The sequence below is a fragment of the Equus przewalskii genome, chromosome 11, assembly GCF_037783145.1.
Source record: "Equus przewalskii isolate Varuska chromosome 11, EquPr2, whole genome shotgun sequence".
NCBI lineage: Eukaryota > Metazoa > Chordata > Mammalia > Perissodactyla > Equidae > Equus > Equus przewalskii.
The window spans coordinates 23,783,715-23,803,718 of NC_091841.1; the positions used below are offsets into that span (position 1 = coordinate 23,783,715).

Sequence of the window (20,004 nt, forward strand, 5' to 3'; positions counted from 1 at the left end):
CCCCGGGGCAAGCTCAGTTAAATTGGTACTCAATTAAATTGTTGCTCTAGTGAGCTGGCAAAACTGTGCTAACAGGCTAGAGGAAGGAATCCAATAACATCTGACAGGGCAAATGTCAGCATGACTGAACTAGGTCACAATGAGGGTTGTCGTGGGGTATGGGGCATAGGTGCTGCTGACTCTTGACTTTCTGAGATTAATAATTGAGTCTCTTTTACCAATGGACTATGCACATTTCTTTCTGGTGGTTTTATGTTGGTTTCCAGAACAGGTGAATCTGTGCATAGATCCTTTAAGAGCAGGTTTTTCTTTCTCTGACTTTGGATAGTTTTTCTGGGGCTATTCCCTGTTGGCTCAAAATCAGCAAGGTAGGAATTATGAGTTCTCGTCTCAGTTGTACTAAATTTAAATGCTAGGATATCTAGTGTGGGAAACATCCCCTGCTCAGACATCCCTGCTCCTCCAGGAAAGCATTGTACCTTTAAGATTTCTCTGGCTGTGAAGCACCACTGTGAGGATGCATTCTTTTCCTCAGCAGAGGTGTATTTCTGCCTCTTCCACCCCTGTCAGTGCTGTCCTTTGTTGTGTGGGATATTTGTGTCCAGTTTCAAGATCTGTCTGAGGAACTCGTTCCACAGGTAGTTGTATATTTGTCCTATTCATAGAAGGAGGGGAATTGGGTCCTCTTATGCCACCATCTTCCCAGAATCCTCTCTAAATCTGTCTTTAAATAGTTTTATGGAGATATAGTTTACATATCACTTCTTCGCAAACATATTGTACCTTCTTTTGACTTAGTTGTCTGCTCAATATCCAGCACCAATGGGTCTCTTATTTGTTTTCAAAATTGAATAAAAGATGAATGGCAAACAATTATATAAAACATACTTGATGCAGGACACTGGTGAATACCACTTTTAATCTTCACAAATACAACCCTGTTGGTAGGGTGATTATTAAACTTGTTGGTCAAACTAAGGTAATCTGGAGGGTGAAATAGGTCATTAAATGAACAGAATGCTGGAACAACAACATAAACCAAGTTTCTCCTGAGCAAACCAAGATGTGTGATCTCCCTCCCCATGAGGTAGGCATACCATTTCTCCCCAGCTGCACACAGTGAGACAAGGCAGGTCAAGACAAGAAAGCTAGTGGGAGGCAGAGTCTGGATGAGGATCCAGGTGTTTTGGCCTGACCAACAGTTCCAGACACTGTTGATCTCCTGAATTTGAGCCTTATGAATCTTCACTTTAAAGCTCAGATGGATCTTTGTGACCTTGACTCACACAGCTGAGGGTGTGGACCCCAGATAGATTTCTGTGCAAGCCCCAGTTCCTGCTTGAGGTCTTTCTTCCCCTTTCCCAATGTCCTGGCCTCAGTACCACTGAATTGAAACTCCTTATTCATTCCCAATGCCACATCAAAGACAGCCCATTTCTTAGCCCCTTTCCTGGCCACTGAATCTCCAGAGATCTCTTCCTTCCCATGTCCCCATGGCTTTCCATGTGAAGATCTCTCCTGACATCCCAGGACCTTATCCCATGGCACCCTCCTCCCTGTTTATGTTCCTTGAGGGCAAAGCCTATGCACCTCTGGTCTTTGTGTGATGACATGGACACAGTAGGTCCTTAATTAATTAGTTTTTAATTTTTACAAAGATTTCACTGATTATATGACATGTTTTGTTATTCTATCTATTTAGAAAGAGAAGCTCATTTCAATTTGAATCATTAATAAAGGCAAGGATCAAACCCATCACTAAAACCAGACATCAGCGTGTCATCATGGTTCTAACACCACCTTCTTTTTATTTCTGGATGAGGACTTTGGACTCACAATGGAGAGGGATCAGGTGAGGAGAGGAGGATTTTGGAGCCAATGCCTTCAGGGTAGGGCCGCTTCAGTCTCCCTAATCCCCAGGAGTGACCAATACCTTCATCCAATGTGACCCAGATCCACCTAATGACTTCAGTCAGTGAACTGGAATTGGAAGCAGAGCCTGGATCAGGTGTCAGCCCTGGGTAATTTTCCTTGGCTCATTCACCAAAACGTTGAACGTTATGCAACTTGACATTTCTACAATATGTGTGGTTAAATATTTAATCCCATACACATATGAGAGTTTGTATGGTTCATTAAATAATGACACCATTATCTTCTCTCTTTGTTAGTAATTTTCCCTCTGCTGCATGCCCACATTTTCTTGCTAACTCTTGGCGTCCACAGTTGTGAACCCCTGGTCATTAGTGGCATTAAAAGGGAAGTGTGTGGAACCTGACATAAAGTATTTCCACTGCAAGAGCAGTGAATCTCTGCTGGGCCTGATGAACTCCCTCATCCCACCAACATCTGTGGACATTATCAATGTCTAGAGACATTTGCGGTGTCTCCACATGGTGGGTGGTGTCCTATGGACATCAAGTGGGTAGAGACCAGGGATGCTGCCGAACAACCTGTGATGCTCAGAACATTCACTCACAAAAGTATTCTTTAGCATCTAATGTCTGTAAAGCCATGGTTGGTACACCATGTCATAGAGAAATATCTAACAGCATTTGCCCTTCTGGTGAAAGGATAGTAGTGCACGACAGCCTCACACAGTGGACAGTGACTAGAGCTGCAGTACAGACAGATACTGGCAGGATGTGGGCACCTGTATCCTCTAGTGTGTAGATCTCATCTTCATGACCAAGTCTCTCCCCAGATGCTCCCCATATTTTCTGTTCTGTCATGCTCATCCAATTTGTCCTTCAAGATCCATCAGTCATCACTTCCTCACAAAATCTTCCTTCTTGGAGAATTCACAGATCTTAAGAGTTTTGTTCATCCTTGAATTTCTGTGGGCCTTTAATATCTATGGGGGAATCTCATTCTCAGTGATATACCTCATCTCTTTCATCAATTCTCTGTCTCATGTCATGTCACTTAACATGATAATTAATTAATTCCTTATAGAAATTCATTAATTCTTTCACCAAAATATATCAAGTTTCTCCTAAGTTTGGTGCTGTGTAGATTCCAAGTTGACCTCAGACCATTTGCAGCAAATAACATATGTTTTGTAAAGTTTTCCTCCTGCTCATTTTCCCCCTTTTTTACTATCCTGTCCTTCCTTTTCATTTCTGTCTTATGACTATGTATATTTTCCAAAATTTTCATTTTAAAATAGTAATATAGGGGCTGGCCCCGTGGCCAAGTGGTTAAGTTCACGTGCTCCATTGCAGGAGGCTGAGTGTTTCGTTGGTTCAAATCCTGGGCGCGGACATGGCACTGCTCATCAAACCACGCTGAGGCAGCATCCCACATGCCACAACTAGAGGGACCCACAACGAAGAATATACGACTATGTACTGGGGGGTTTTGGGGAGAAAAAGGAAAAAAATTTTAAAAATCTTTAAAGAAATAGTAATATAGTAATAAAATAAAATAATGATATAGGAGCATTGTTGAAGTGGAAAATATTGAAAAATAGCTCCTATGAGAAGCACTAGACCCCTGTCTATTCCTATCCACACTACCTTGTAACATACTTGTTACAACTTCTTCACTATGTCACCTGGTATTGACGTGTTTTAAATATTGTTTTTTACAGTTCTTTCCTGATTACTGTATACAAACCTATGTTATATCCTGTGTTTACTGGATACCATGCCTTATCTTTCTTCATCTACTCCTTCTTTCTGGTAGATCATATCCTCTGATTCCTTTGGAGAAAAAACTCATTGAAGATAGAACTTTTGAAGATTTGCTCATCTGAAATATTTTTATTTGTCTTCATGCTTAAATGATAGTTGACTGCACAAAGGATTATACTCATATACAATTATTGATTGGAGCCTCTGAATTTTTAGTATCACTCCTGTGTCTTCCAGTCCTTTCTGGTGTCAAGGGGACCTCCGTGGTTATGCTAGGAGTTCTCTGACTCTCGTGGAGTGTCTAGTCCTCCTCCCTATTCACCAGGTCACTCCCCTTGTAGGAGATGGAGGTGATAAAATGGGATCTATATTGGTTCTATCTTCAGAGACACCAATGTATTTCTCCTGGACTGGGGTCTGGGCATCACTTGCTTTTGAAATCTTCCCAGTTAATTCTAGCACAGAGCCAGAGTTGAACATCACTAATAATTAGTGATGTTGAACATCATTTCATGTGTCTGTTGCCTGTCTGTATATCTCCTTTGGAAAAATGTCTGTTCGTACCCTCTGGTCACTTTTTGATCTGGTTGTTTGTTTTTTTGTTGTTGAGTTTTATGAGCTCTTTATATATTTTGGAAATCAACAACTTGTCAGATAAATGATTTGCAAAAGTTTTCACTCAGTTAGTGGGTCGTCTTTTCATTTTGTTCATGGTTTCCTTTCCTTTGCAGAAGCTTTTTAGTCTCATGTAATCCCAGGTGTTAACTTTTTCTTTTGTTCCTCTTGCCTGAGTAGACATGGTATTTGAAAAGATGTTGCTAAGACCAATGTCAAAGGGTATACTGCCTTTATTTTCTTCCAGGAGTTTTATGGTTTCTCGGTTCTTACATTCAAATCTTTAATCCATTTTGAGTTAATTTTTGTGTATGGTGCAATATACTGGTCTCCTTTCATTCCTTTGCACGTGGCTGTCCAGTTTTCCTAACACCATTTGTTGAAGAGACTTTCCTTGCTCTACTGTATTTTCTTAGCTCCTTTGTCAAAATAAAATCACACATCTATGGACAGTTAATCTTTGACAAAGGAGCCAAGAAAAAAGGTTTGTTTTAGAATGTGAGAGTCAAAAAGGGCTTCACAGAGGAGAAGATAAAAAATGGCCACTACACATAGTATGTCAGCTGTCCCGTGCAGGGAAGCAGATAGAGGCAAAAGGGGACACCACAGCCCTGGTGCAAGGGTGTGACTCATCATGACGCATAAGTGAATAGCAAACAGACCTCGAAGGCTGAGCATAGGATCCTTTATGAACAGGTAGATGAGGTCGGAAGGGTGCCCAGTAATGAGGCCTTGGAAGTCCTTTCATGAAATACCAACAGTTGGACTTGACCCTCAGTGGTGAATCCAATCTGGGTGTCTTGGGGTGTTGCACAAGCTCCATGAATCTTCTCATCCACCAAACGTAGTATGTAGACCAAATACATAAGGTGTTTCACAGAATAAGGACTAATTTCACTGTATGCACTTCTTGATGTGATTAAAAATACACATTTATTGTAAAAGCGTTGCTGATCATTGATAACAGTAGATAACTGTTATCCTTCATTTCTCAATCAAGAGATTGTGTAAAAATACCTGCTATGAATAATTTGAGAAATTAATAATGTTCTCTTACTTCAAGCATTTGCAAACACCTGTCCACTAGTATTTCATGGTTATTGAAATGAGACAAGGATCACATTTCAATTTGAGGAGGATTTTTTTGGTCTCAATGAGGATGATGTATTACAGGAAGGTATCTCAGAGCCCAGGACACTATTTACGAGACTCTTGATAAGGCCAGGAAGGATGAGGACTGGACTGTGATGATGGATGTGGGGATGGAAAAGAGGGGACGTTCAGAAGTGACATGCTGTGCCGGTGGAGGAGGCAAAATTTAGTAGGCTCTTAGATGTCAGGAGAGAGATGAACTATAGTAAGCTCATAAAACCCTGCCAAATATTCACATCCTAATCCCTGTAACTCATAATGTTATTCTTCTTTGGCAAGAAAGGACTTTGCAGAAGTGATAAAGTTACAGATTGTGAGATGGGAAGACTAACTTGAAATTTCTGGTGTTCTCTAAATGTAATCCTGTATATTTTACATGAACGAGGCAGAAGAAGACTTTGCACACTCAGAAAAGGAGAAGGCAATGTGACCTCATGGGGCAGAGATTGGAGTGATGTGGACACAAGATGAGATACACTATCAGCCATCAAAACTGGAAGCACCTAGGAGGTTTTCACCTCGACTTTCCACAGGGAGCATGGCCCTCCTGACACAATGATTTTAGCAGAGTGGCACAGATTTTAGACTTCTGTCCTCCAAACTTTGAGAAAACACACTGATTTAAGCCACCAAGTGGGAGTAGATTACAACAACCACTGGAAACTAACCCAGATCCTATGATGTATCCAAATTTTCTGAGTCAGTTGCCTCATTGGGAGGTGGGTCCATTAGCCTGGATGGTGAGGGGAGGCACAGTCAAGAGGACTATGTTGTGGGCAAGAAGTGTGTTCAATTTTATACGTTTCTTCAGAAATAATTCTGGAGTGCTTGAATGGAGTTGTCTATATGGCATCTGGATGCTTGTTTCTGGAGCTCTTCGGAGAATTTGAGGGAGTAAGAGTTAGCCTTAGGTGTTGGTAAGTGGTGTAGTCATCGATGAGCCTTGTGAGTGTGCAGAGTAAAAAACAGTTAACCAAAGGTTAAACTCTAGAGATTCACTAAAATTGAGAGGTGGATGAAAACAAATTATACTGGACAGTTCATAGGATTAAAACCACAGTGAAGGGGTGAAAACCAAGTAGATTGATTGTGGTTATGATGAGGACAAAATATTAATGATGCTTCTGATTGGGAAAGACCTGTCTGGCCAAACAGGCTACAAGCATCACTCAGTAAAGACCAGTAGCAGGAATGTTTTAGTTACTTTTTACCCTCACCATCGTTTTTACTCATGGCAACGTAAATGGGAAATCTGTAAAGTAGTGCAGGATGATTTGTGACAAAGCTTTCCTCTTCTGATCCCAGTACCTCAGGCTGCCATGGTTAACTGGACGTTGAGTCTCTGAAATGTACTAGTGACAACACCCAATGGCCACTTCATGTTGATAACCACCCCAACTTGAGGTCAGAGACTATTAAATAATGACAAGACAAGTAGAGAAGTGCAGGGAAAGTAATTTATTGAAGCAAGATGTTGAAACCTTTACATTTTCCAGGAAAGAGCAGGTAACGGTTGAAAGACAGAGGTACTATGGCAGAAGTTTTCATAAATCCTGGGAAGTACACTTTAGCAATACATTACTCTGAAACAGAAAAAGAAGAAAGAAATGAGATATCAATTCATGCTGCTCCTGGAGATGACATATTAACACACCCTGTTCTTCACACCAAGATGCCAATGAAATTTCAGCCAACAGAAGGCAAATGGAAGATACGAGGCATAGTCCCAGTATGCTGGTAAACTAAATAGACCTCGTACAGTTACAACTGGCCATGCAAGTCAGAAAAGATACATTTCCATAGTCCAACAGATAAGCCCTGAGGTCACCCACGCTTAGGACCCTTCTTTGGAAGGACAGGGTGAAGAGTTGGACAGAGCAACCCAGTATTTCTTTTCTCTGATGTCCTGGGACAGAGAACTCTAATATTTCACTCCAAAAGGGACACAGGGTTGAGAGAAGGAGACTGGGATCGGAGAGGACGTAGGAAGTACTACTTTCAGGAGATTCCCAGCCTCAGGGTGTAGAAATTCAACCTGATGGCACATGGACTTCTCAGCATTGAGAATCCAGCTTCTATGAGCATTTGCAACCGAACCTCATGACATAAATCCAGCATAGATGGGTTGAGAGATGCCTTTAAATATCTGCCTTCTTGATAAAGACATAATTTAAGTGCTTCACCTTCACAAATTGCTACGGGAAAGATAACAAGTGGGGTCTCTGCCCATTGGCCATTATAAGGAGGATTAATGAGTAAGGAGCAGAAAAGTGGAGGGGGTTCAAGGAGTGGGCCCTGGCTCTGTAGAAAGTTTCAAGGGCCGAACTAGCACCCCCTCCAAACTGACAGAGAGCCTTGGAATATTTTTCTCCCTCATTCAACACTCAACGCTTCCCATGAGATTCCACAGGGACTGTGTCCATTGGCTGAGGGGAAATTGCCCTCAGGAAAGCTCCCAGGCATGAAGACAGCAGTGCTTTGGCCCTTCAACATCACTGCGTAGGGCTCTTGGTATCCTCCTTCTCAGGACAATACAGGAAACCTGGTGCCTAGAGAGGTGACCTGAGAAGGAGGAACGCGTCCAGACCCTGCTGCAGCGTTGGCATAGCTCAGCAGGTGTAATGTTATCATCTACCCTGTGGCCACTTGGTCACCCTACCAGATGTGAAATGAGAGGCAGGTGCCTCTACAATCTATGACCCCAAGGAGCAGCACCCTGACCTCCTTCCTGGCTGTTCACCTGAGTGGAAGTTTCTATGCACAAAGAAGAAAGAGTTACCAATGCATTTGCGATTCGAAATCTGTCCACAATGGAGATCTCATCTGTACATTGCTTCACTTGCATCATGCCCCAAACAGCTTCTGCAGGTGCTTTATATTTCGAAAGGCTTATCTTATAGAACTCGTCAGGAGTGAAATACATTGCTGTATGATCAACAACAAGGGATGGGCAGACAGTTGCCTTGACTGGAGCAGAAGAAAAAGAAATACAGTTCATGTGAGGAAGAGGTTCTTTCCTATGGCTCCTTTCTTAGAACTAGATAGGAAACCCAGGGATTTCATATTCCCATCTCATTGTGCTGATGATAATGTGGGGCCCTCAAGGTCACACTGCATGCAGCAGTGCTAGGACTGGGCACCAGGTGTCATGATGCCTAATTCTTTTTTTCTTTTAAGGCACAGCCCTACTTTCCTAAACTGCTCTGGTTTCCTGAAATTCACTATCCCTAGATTTTAAAAATACTAAGTTTTATCTGTTAATAGAGTGACAATTGGGAAAGAAGAGAGTTTTGATAATAAAATTTCAAATAAATACTAGATTCAGAATCTTACCAGAGGTCACAGATGGGAAAGTAAAACTGGAGAAGTTTAAATAAACTATTTGTATGTTGGAAGATGCACTGAAATCAAATTGAGACTAGGATTCTTGGATGCAGACATAGCTCAAATGCTAAAAAAAAACAGTGAATATAATCAATTTAAACACATTTGAAGCTTCTACACAAAGTTATGATTGGCTCTTTTATTCTGCAGTGACGTACAGAATTTCCTAGAAAGGATGAGAGCTGGAGAGAAGGCTCATTCCTGACCCCACTGGAATTGTGCTCAGACTGGAAGTAACCACTTTTCCTCATCTGGATTCTCCATTCCCCTAAGTCTTTGCAACCAGCCTGCCACCTGGGACATGCCCTACCTGGCTCTGATATGAGCCCTGGTCAGACATCAAACTATGCAGAGTATTTGGAGAGGGTAAATCAGAGGGAAGAAAGGAAAAGAAGTGGATGTTTAGAAAGTCAAATGAAAAAGAAAGACGCCACAAGAATGAGTCAGTATCGGGGGTGTGAAGACATGCAAAGGTATTGTTGAAGGAATGGCTAGAATTGATCCAGAAAAATAGAAATTGTAGCCCTAATGACAGTACTAGTTCTCTTCCAATTCCTGGTGGCAATCCTAGAAAACTAGTAACTTTTGTAGAGATATTGACTGCTGCTTATTCACAAAGCCCATTTGAAGATTTACTATCCAGAGATTCAGAGAACATTGGCTCTTCTTGAACTAAGAACTCTCAAAAAACTCTTCCATCTGTAACATTTTGTGAATCTGAATCCATGAGTTAAAAAGCTGTGGACTCAACTGGTACCTGAAAATTTCTGGAAGGAGGACATCTAATAACTACATGATGTGTGCTCGATACCAAGAGCTGGAATCCTGACACACGTCATCCCACTCCATTGTCATAGCTACTCTTGGTGGTAACTGTGAAACCCAGTGACACGAGGGGACTTGGAGAGATTAAACATTTTGTTCAATGTCCAAGTGCTGGTAAGTGGCAGAGCCACAATTCACATCCAAATCTTATTAGGCCAGCTGCTTCTCAAACACAGATCACTGACAAGGAGTGGAAAACTCTTAAAATCTGCCTGCAATCATTTTTTTAAGTTCCAGAGTGTTGGAAATTAACAAAATGAGCCCTGGGCTTTTGGGGAGCTACTTCAGTAGTAGAGGAAACATTTGGATTTTGATCTGATCATCTCAATTAATTTCACCTAGTTCAGACAAAGGTTACTTACCAAGGCTGGTGCTGGACTGATTAGAAATGATACTCACCATCATAGCAGCACAGGGCCAGAGTGACCAGCAGGACAGACACGGACAACCTCATGGTGATTTATTTGCTTTGAGCTTTCAGCTTTAGCAAACGTTGAGCAATTAGGAGCCGTACTTAGGGGCCTGGGGAGTCCAGGGCTATTTGTACCTTGGGAACCTCACTGGTCCTGCCCATATGCCACGTAGCAGGTCACAAGGTCTGGCTTCCAGCCTTCCCTTCCTGACTGATTGCTGTTGCCATCCATCTGTTTCACAGCTCCCACACTTCCTTCCTTTCCAAGTAGGGCAGATTCCAGGAGAGCAACTCAAAGGGATTCTACTCTGTTCCACAGGAAGACATTCAGGCACCTCTGTAAATGTGTCCTGCTTCCTTAGAGTCTTTGATCCTTGTATGTTTGTTCTTTGTGACAGTGCAGAGGCACAGGTGTGTTCTGATATCAGGAGGGCAGATCAGGGGACTGGGAAGTTTGGGGGCTGCAATTGGGTTACAGAGACAGGTTGTAGCAAGACCCAGCTTTGACCCCTCCTCTGGGTGATGATGGCCAATCATGCCTGGTTCAGGTGCACACTGGTCAAATCTGAACAAGAATTATCCTCTCTCTCAGTTCCCCTTCCATCACCTTCATCTTCACACAGAGGTCCCATAAAACACTATTGAACACATTCCACCCTGGAAGAGTTTCTTGGTGGAAAGACTCCTTCATCTCTTCTCTCCCTGGCTCATTCCCAGGCCAGAGTCTTTTCTTCTGGTGGAGATGACAACAATGTAGAGGTTCATATTTTTGGCCCACGAAGAGCAAGGCTACCATGAGGACTAGCCACTCACCCGTCATGTTATATTGACGTGATGATTAAACGAACTCAATGCTCTTTTTTTCCCAAGAAATCCTGGGGTGTTGGGAGCCAGAGGAGCATCACACGTATTAAGAGTTTTTCTGCCCTTGAGATCCAAGCAGGGAAGATGATGGAATAAAGAGACAGGTGAACAGGGTGGGTGCACACTTTCCCTTCCTCCATGAACTCAAGTCTTCTATTCAAACCTGGTTTTGTTACCTGGGTCAATTTCATTTTTAAGGGAGGTAAAGACAATCCCCAGCTAAGCAGTATGTGCACCACCTGCCATTCCACTCTTGTGCTATCCTGTTCTGTGTGAATAGGAAGCACTTTCTTTTATCAGAAATTGCCTGCTTAAATGAAAGTATTTTTGCAAACACTCACACTCGTGGCCCGAGGTTTGCAGTCTCCATTGTACAATCAAATCACTTGGGAGCTTTTAAAAAATACAGACTCCCTGAGTCCCTTCTCTGGAGATTTTGATTCAGTAGGTCTTAGATGATGCCCAGACACCTGTGCCAGTTAAACTCCACTGGTGATTCTGCAGGGCAGCTGGACTGGAAACCACTGAGAAAGACCTTTATTAACAAGGGGCATGTTTATGACCTGTGTTATCAGTGTGCACACTACAGGGTTTGGATAAGTCCCAGCAGAGGGCCACAGCAGTACCCACATGATTAACAAACGACGGTCCATTTAGGCAGCCTGCCTCTACCAGGAGGAGCAGGAGGCATGGTGGTAAGGACCATGGGAACCTGGGTTCAGATTGTTCACTGCCTCACACCTTAGCAGTATTACTCAGTTTATATAAAAGAACCAAGTTTTCTCATCTGAAAAAGGTGGCTAATAAAAGTGCTCCATGACAGGTTTTGTGGAATGAATAAATGTGTGTGTGTGTGTGTGTGTAAATTTACCAGCTGGCACATACTTACATCTCAAAAAGTGTTGACTACTATTATCCTGTTCTCTTTGTCAAACATTGTGGGTTGTCACCACTTCCTAGTTTAGAGCACTGATGAAAACCACATAATCACCACTTTCCAGAACTATAAAGACACTTAGATACACCTCCTTTCTCTGAAATATAAGGAGGAGGAAACCAGGTTCATGGTGTGAGTCTACAGACCCATGGACATGAATTAAGTTGTTAAACCTCTGTGGCAGCCTACTAAGCTGTCAGAATGTGTCCATGATCTGCTGAGTAGAGCTTGTGCTGGCAGAGATTCAGATTCACAGTATATTCCATCGGGGAGGGAGATATTTTTTATTCCAAATGCTCTTCTCAACTGCTCAGGCTTTTTTTATTCTTTATAGTTCATGCCTTTTCAGGTCTGCCCTCCTCCCTGTCTAATGGACTTGCTATTCCAAGTCTATCTTCTAATCCTTGAGGGATTGGTCTTGACCACAATGACTTGGTCAATGTCCTTTTTGTAGGCTCTGCTGGTACAACACATATCTTTTGACACAATTACAAAGTTGTAGACTTACAAACGTATAGTCAGTTAATTGATGAAAGCCCCCCTGTGTCTCAGCTCCGTAATTTCAGGACAATATCTGGTTTCCTCATTATTGCTTAGTACAGTGTCTGGCACAGAGAAGAGGAGCAGCAAGCATTCCTTGCTAGAAACATACTGCTGTCATCTTCCACATAGGTCCCTGTGTTGCAAAACCATCTGTAGCTAATAACAATAGAGGTAATAAAGAGATTAGCAACATTTTTCCTTGCTAACTGTGGCCAAACACTCTGAAACACAATTTATTATATTTCCTTAAAAATTAAAAATACTGTTAAATGACAAGACATTTATATCATGTAAAATGAGAGAGTGAGAACTGAAGAGAGAGATGAGCTATATGACTGAGAATGAGATTCTACCATAGAAATTAGATGCCTATCGCAACTGGATGCCTATAGAAATTCAAGGGTGAACAAAGCCCTCATGAGCCTGCATTCCCCAGAGAGGAGGACTTTGTGAAGTGGTGATGATTGACTTGGTTCTTGAAGGACAAATTGGATGAGGATGACAGAACAGAGAAAATATGGGGAGCATCTGGGCAGAGGTATGGTCATGAAGCTGAGCTCCACACACAAGAGGACACTGATGCCCACAGTCTTGCCAGAGTCTGTCTGCACTGGGGCTTCACTCACTGTCCATTGACTGTGAGGTAACCTCACAATACTGACCTTCCATCACAAAAGCAGATGCTTTTGGATATTTCTCTATAGCATCATTTCCCAATCACGGCTTTACTGACATTAAAGGCTAAAGAATTCTTTTGTGAGTCAATTTCCTGAGCATCACATGTTGCTTAGCAGCATCCTTGGTCTCTACGCACAAATGCCAGTAGCAAACCACCCACCCTGTGGGAACACCACAAACATCTCTGGAAACTGACAATGTCCACAGGGGTGGGTGAAAGGAGGGAATAAATCAGCCCCAGAAGAGAATCACAGTGCTGGCAGTGGAAATGCTTTATATCAGATCCTCCACACCACTTGCAATACCACTAAGGACCAGAGGTTCACAATTGTGGCTGCCTATACTTGCCAAGAAAATATGGGTATGCAGTGGAGAGAAAATTACTAACAAATAGAGAAGATATTGATGTAGTGAAACATATGAGTTGTCACATGTGTATGGGATTAAATATTTTAAGACACATTCTATAGAAATGTTAAGTTGTGTCAAGTTCAGTGTTTTGGTGAATGAGCCAAGGAGAATTACCCGAGGCTGACACTTGATCCTTCCCCAGCTTCTAAATCCGGCTCACTGACCAAGTCAATAGATGGATCCAGTTTCGATTGGATCAAGCTAATGGCTAGTTACTTCCAGGGAAAAAGGAGACTGAGGAGGCCCAGCCCCTGAGGGTATGGGCTCCCACTTCCTCCTCTCATCACGTGCGCCCTCTCTATTGTGACTTCAAAGTCCTCATCCAGGAACAGAAAGAACATGGTGTAGCACCAGGATGTCATGTTGATATCTGGTTTTAGTGTTGGGTTTGATCTCTTACTTTACTAAAGATTCCAATTTAAATGAGCTTCTCTCTCTAAATAGATGGAATAATAAAGTGTAATATAACATCTGTCCTGAAGGCAATCAGACAACAATTAAGTAGCTACACATCGGCTACTGTCACTCAAAGTGACACCGACCCTGATATAAGTTTCTCTATATTAAACCCAGCATATATGAAGTTAAAACCAAAACACTTGTTTTCTGCTTACTCCCTGGCTTCCAGGCTCCAGAATCCACTAACCTCTATAGAGACAGACACCACCAAGGACAAGCGCCTGGGTTCATTATCTCTTCCCCACACAGGCTGGTGGGAAAGTTGCTGACCAGCAAGGTCATGGGCTCCCTCCTCTCTGCAAGTAGTCTCAAGGCCAAAGACAGGGCACAGGAAGTGGGCTGTCTTTGATGTGGCATTGGAAATGAATAAGGAGTTTCAGTTCAGTGGGACTGAGGTGAAGACAGTGGGAGAGGGGAGTTCACAGAGAGCAAAGGCCTCAAGCAGAAACTTTGGGCCCTGCACAGAAATCCACCTGGAGTTCATCTAGGGCAGTTGTGGGAGTCAAGGTCACAAGGTCAAGGTCACATGTGAAACATAAAGTGAAGGTCCATAATGCTCAGACTCAAAATATCAATAATTTTGGCAGGTGTCTCTCAAATCAGAACTCCTACCTCCTTCTCCAGGCTCAGCCATCTGCTGTCTGCCCTTGATAAAGTTACTTGACCTCTTATCTCATTTTGTGCAGCTGAGGAGAAATGATATGCTCATCTCATAGAGAGAGTGATCACAGATCTTGGTTCACTCAGGAGATTCCTAGCTTATGTGGTTGTCCCAGCATCTCACCCATTTAGTGACCTCTTTCACCCTCCAAAGTGCCCCAGTTTCACCATTAAGTTTCAACATCACCCTGCTCATTGGATTGTAGATGTGAAGATTAAAAGAGGATCTCACCAGTGCCCTGCATCAAGCAAGTGCTATGTAATTGCTTGCCATTAATGTTTTATTGAATTTTGAAAACAGGTAAACATGAGTTGGTGCTGAGTATTGAGAAGATGACTAGGCCAACAGAATGAAGACTATGTTTGAGAAGAAGTGATACGTAAATTATATCTCAATAAAACTCTTTTAAGAAGGAGTCAGGAAAATATCAAGTAAGCCTGAATCAAAAACAGTGGTTTATTTTCAACTTAGGACTTCAATGTCAGATCAGAACACGATTGTCCCTAGATCTCGTAGAGAATGTAAAGTAGAAGCAGAGACTTCACTGGTCTATAATGGCCCTAGTGGTCCTTCAAGGTTTATCATAACTCCTTTCTCATTTTTATAAAGCTAATCTCTGGCATTTGACATGTAGACAGCACCTGTTCTGTGCCCAGCCCTGTTCTGAGGACATACAGCTCATTCAGGCCTCATGATGATCCTAGGACTGTTCCCACTGTAGAAAGAGACACGACTGTGAAATCTCCACACCAAGCTGGGAGCAAGGCAAACGAGGCACAAGGTCCACTAATGGCCTGGATACTGTGAACAACGAACATCTCACTGACAACCACAGGTCCCCTGCTGTTTTTGGATGGCATGCTCTCTATATGTCTGTTAAGTCCACCTGATCAAGTGTTTCATTTAAATCCACCATTTCCTTGTTGATTTTCTGTCTGGATGATCTATCCATTGATGTAAATGGAGTGTTGAGGTTCCCTACTATTATAGTTTTGCAATTAATTTTTCCCATTAGGTCTGTTAATAGTTGTGTTATTTATTTTGGTGCTCCAGTGTTAGGTGCATATATATTCATAAGTGTTATGTCCTCTTGGTGAAATGTCCCTTTTGCTGTTATATACTGCCCCTCTCTGTCTTTCATTGTCTTTTTTACCTTGTAGTCTGCTTTGTCTGGTATAAGTATGGCAACACCTGCTTTCTTTTGCCTTCCATTTGCTTCAATTAACCTCCCCCATCCCTTCACTCCAAGACTGTTTGTCTTTAGAGTTGAGATGTGTTTCCTGGAGGCAGCGTATTCTTGGGTCTTTCTAATCCATCCAGCAACTCTGTGTCTTCTGATTGGAAAGCTCAATCCATTTACATTTAGAGTGATTATTGATATATGAGGACTTAATACTGCCTTTTTCTCTCGTTTTCTGGTTGTTCTATATTTCCACTGTTTCTCTTCCTTAGTATTTCTGACTGCCGTTTCATTTTGATAGTTTCCTGTGGAAGCTTACTCAGTTTTCTCTTTTTTCATGAATTGTGGCTCTGCTCTGATTTTTTGTTTAGTGGTTACCGTGAGGTTTGCATAAATGCTCTCATAGATGAGATAGTCCATTTTCTGACAGCCTCTTATCTCCATTAGCCTAAGCAGGTTCCAACCCTCTTCTTTTCCCCTTCTGAGCTATTGTGGTCACAAACTATTGTGTTCTGTGTTGTGAGTTTGTGACTAAGTTGAAGTGTTTATAGCTACTTTTGATGCTTCCCTTCCCTTTATCTTTTAAGTTATAACTAAGCATTTGCTACTCTGCTCTGATGGTTACAGTTTTCTTATTTTGTCTGTCTATTTATCTCCTTGTTTAAATCTTTGTACCTAATACCATATGCAAAAATGAACACAAAATGGGTTAAAGACTTGAATGTAAGACCTGAAACCATAAAACTCCTAGAAGAAAATATTTGCAGTACGTTGTTTGGCATTCTGCTTAGCAGCATTTTTTGAATACTATGCCTATGTAGGCAAGAGAAAGAAAAGAAAAAATTAACAAAAGGGACTACAGCAGACTAAAAGAACTTCTCCACAGCAAAGGAAACCGTCAAGAAAATGAAAAGACAACCTACCAACCAGGAGCAAATATTTGAAAATCATTTACCCAACTAGGGGTTAAGTTCCAAAATATATAAAGAACTCATGCAATTTAACAACAAAACAACCTGATCAAAAAAATGAGCAGAAGATATAAACAGACATTTCCCCAAGCACTATTTATAGATGGCCAACAGACACATGAAAAGATGTTCAACATCACTAATTATTGAGGTAATGCAAATCAAAATTATAATTATATATCAACTTATACCTGTCAGGATGGCTACAATTATCAACACAAAAAATGACAAATGTTGGACAGGATGTGGAGAGAAGGGAACCCTCATACACTGCTGGTGGGAATGTAAAATGGTGCAGCCACTATGGAAAACAGTGTGGAGATTTCACAAAAAATTAAAAATAGATATACTATACAATCCAGCTACCCCAAAGATCTTGAAATCAATAATCCAAAGAGATTTATGAACCCCTATGTTCACTGCAGCATTATTCACAATAGTGTAGACCTGTAAGCAATCCAAGTGCCCTGTTACAGACGATTGGATAAAGAAGATGTGGTATATATATATAGACAATGGAACACTACTCAGCCATGTAAAAAGACAAAATCATCCCATTTGCCACACCATGGAAGGAACTCGAGGGTATGATATTAAGCAAAATAAGCCAGATAGAGAAAGACCAATACTGCATGATGTCACTCATATGTGGAAGATAAACACATGGAGAAAGAGAACTGATTAGTGGTTACCAGAGGGGAAGGGGGCTGAAGGGTGGGAGAATGGGGAAAGGGGGCACATGTACGGTGATTGATAAAAATTAGAGTAGTGGTGGTGAGCTTGATGCCAGCTATACAGGAGGCAATAAATAATAATGTACACTCAAAATTAAACAATTTTTAAACCTTTATGATTTCAATAAAATATTGGGAAAAAAAGATGTCCCCAAGATCAGAGCCTTTCCTAACGTTTCTGTCCTGAGTAAATACCTCTCCACCAGACTTCTAGACTTTGGCAAGATCATAAGGAAGAAGGGGCTCACCTCCAAAGAACATGCCTGAGGTTAATGTCCCAACAGCCCTGTAGGTCAGGGGCAGAACCAGTTTTACAGAATGAATGAAAAGAAAAATGTGGCATCTCTTACTCCAAAAAGTGTGGGACTGATACGAGTAACTTACATTTAAAAAATTTAGATCATGTCAATTTCAAAATAACTCTTTTGAAGGCTTCTGTGCCAATGCCTGTGTCACTGAGAAAAAATGACTCTCACTGAATGTATCTATTTTATTAAGTATGGGAAGGCCTCAAATGACCAAAACATTAGTGTGAGTATATCTCAGGGCTTCTATGAGCCTGAGGACAGGCCAAATATAATTCCTTCTTACCACCTACAATAAATCTCCCTGAAGACACTAGACCATTCCAGGTAGAATCTGAATCATTTAACTTTGCACCATGGTTTGTCATAGGAGGTGATCGATAAATATCACACCAACACTGACACTGAAGTCCATTTCACTCCTCTAGTTTCCGACCTTAATATGGGACCTGGTCAAAGCTCCTTTTGGGAAGAGAAAAAATCAGGCCGGCAGCACCACCATTCTGACTTTTTGGTTTCTCCTGTTTCTCCCTGTTAATGCTGGCTTGAAAAGAGTCTTTGTGGGTCATGTTACTGTTTTCTGATCACCAGAGAATGATCATTATCAGTTGGAGAGAGAAAACATGGAGGCAAAGAAAACACGACTTCTTCATTGTGGGAACCATGTGCATCATGTGGGTGGGATTTTTTTTGCTGAGTAAGACACCTCTGAAGGGTCTAGAGACCCAGCAGGTGACAGGGCAGGTCCATAACAAGTAGGGCTCTAGGCAGAGTCCCCACTAAGTCCTGATGACAAAAACATTATTCTATTTCATTATTAAGGTCCTTCACTTGCCTTTGGAATGAAAATTGCCAGCAAATGTCAACTGTGTGAAATTACACACCTGAGAACATAACCGTCTGTATTTCTAGCATCCTTCTAAATCAGTTTTGTTCTTGGCAAGTTATGCTCCAGTGAAGGATGGAAACAAAGAGTCACAAATAATCCTGACAGCAAATAATGCATTCACAGATAAACTATTGACTCATTTCTCTGGCTCCCTCCTTCATTTTTTTTTTAACTTAAACCAACTTTGTTTCTCTCCTTCCCATGACCTTCATACCATCCCAGCTAAAACTGATGTGGCTTTTCCATCCCATGAGACTGTCTTGTCCCTCTCTTGACACCAAGAAGAACAAGTTCTTTACCTTGCGAAGTACCATCTGCTCTAAGCCCTCTGTACTTGCTGTTCCCCCTGCCTAGAACACTTTTCCCCACATTTGCCCCTGGACATCATCGTCCACTCATCCAACCTTAAAAGTCCCTCCCCCTATAGCTTTGCCTGGACCTCTGTGAAGGACGCTGCCCCAGGGGTTGTGTTGTTGTTCTTTACACAGTCACTGTCCAATATCACTCATTCAGTTGGAGGTTTGTTTGTTGCCTCGCAGGTAATAGGTGAGCTCCACAGAGCACGGTCCTCCTACAATGTGTTCCTACTACTGAATCTGTGGCACAGAGCACACGGCCCCGTCATAGGAGAAGCTCATGGTTATTGTTGAACAATGGATGGGTGGATGGATGCATGGATGAAACCTCCCATTTTTTCATGATTACCATGATTTAAGTCCTGTGGTAGGCTCTTTATATAGTCTGTCTTCCTTATAAAAACAGGCATGTATCATTTGTGGCCATTTTAGAAATGAGGAAAAGGAAGCTTGGAGTGACCACTGCTTTAACTTGCCCAAGGACTCTTCATGATTAGGTGTTGCATCCAAGAGTGAAAACCTACACCTGCATGAACCCAGATCTCATCACCCTCCACGATTCAGCACTGCCTCCCCTAAGCAATCAGTTATTCTGCTTCTTCACATCATCCCTGTGAATCAGTGGAAGAAAAACCTTGAAAAGCTAACAAAAACTAAAACAAAATTAAATCATTGATTTACAGTCGACGAATGTAAGAAATTAACTAAGTGAGATATTCTTTGTAAAAACAACCTTCAGAGAGGTGAGACATTCCCAAATTCAAGCGTTTGGGTGAAAAAGTGTCTATTGACGAGGGAAGTCTGCCCCCTGGAGGAGATATCTGGTATTGTACCGAGCCCGGGTGTTTGGTAAACTGGCAGGAACAGACTCACAGGGTATGAAGCTTTTTGTACATTGAAGAAGAAGGAGAAATGCAAGAGAAAGAAGTGGAAGAAGAAGAGGAGAAAGAGGAGAGAATGATGACCACAATAATAATAAAAAAATACCAGGGT

General features: G+C 41.8%; 1 protein-coding gene across 1 annotated transcript in view; it reads right to left on the bottom strand.

Annotated features, from left to right (window-relative positions):
- Window positions 1-6,845: 6,845 nt before the first annotated feature.
- The window catches only part of LOC103562892 (secretoglobin family 1D member-like), a 206,371-nt gene continuing 193,212 nt past the window's right edge, over window positions 6,846-20,004 (bottom strand). The window contains exons 3-5 of the mRNA XM_070565354.1: window positions 10,011-12,523; window positions 8,182-8,369; window positions 6,846-6,985 (exon numbers count right to left, since the gene is read on the bottom strand). Coding sequence (XP_070421455.1) covers window positions 6,947-6,985; window positions 8,182-8,369; window positions 10,011-10,065 — 282 coding nt within the window. The 5' untranslated portion in view covers window positions 10,066-12,523 and the 3' untranslated portion in view covers window positions 6,846-6,946. The remainder of the gene's footprint in view (window positions 6,986-8,181; window positions 8,370-10,010; window positions 12,524-20,004) is intronic.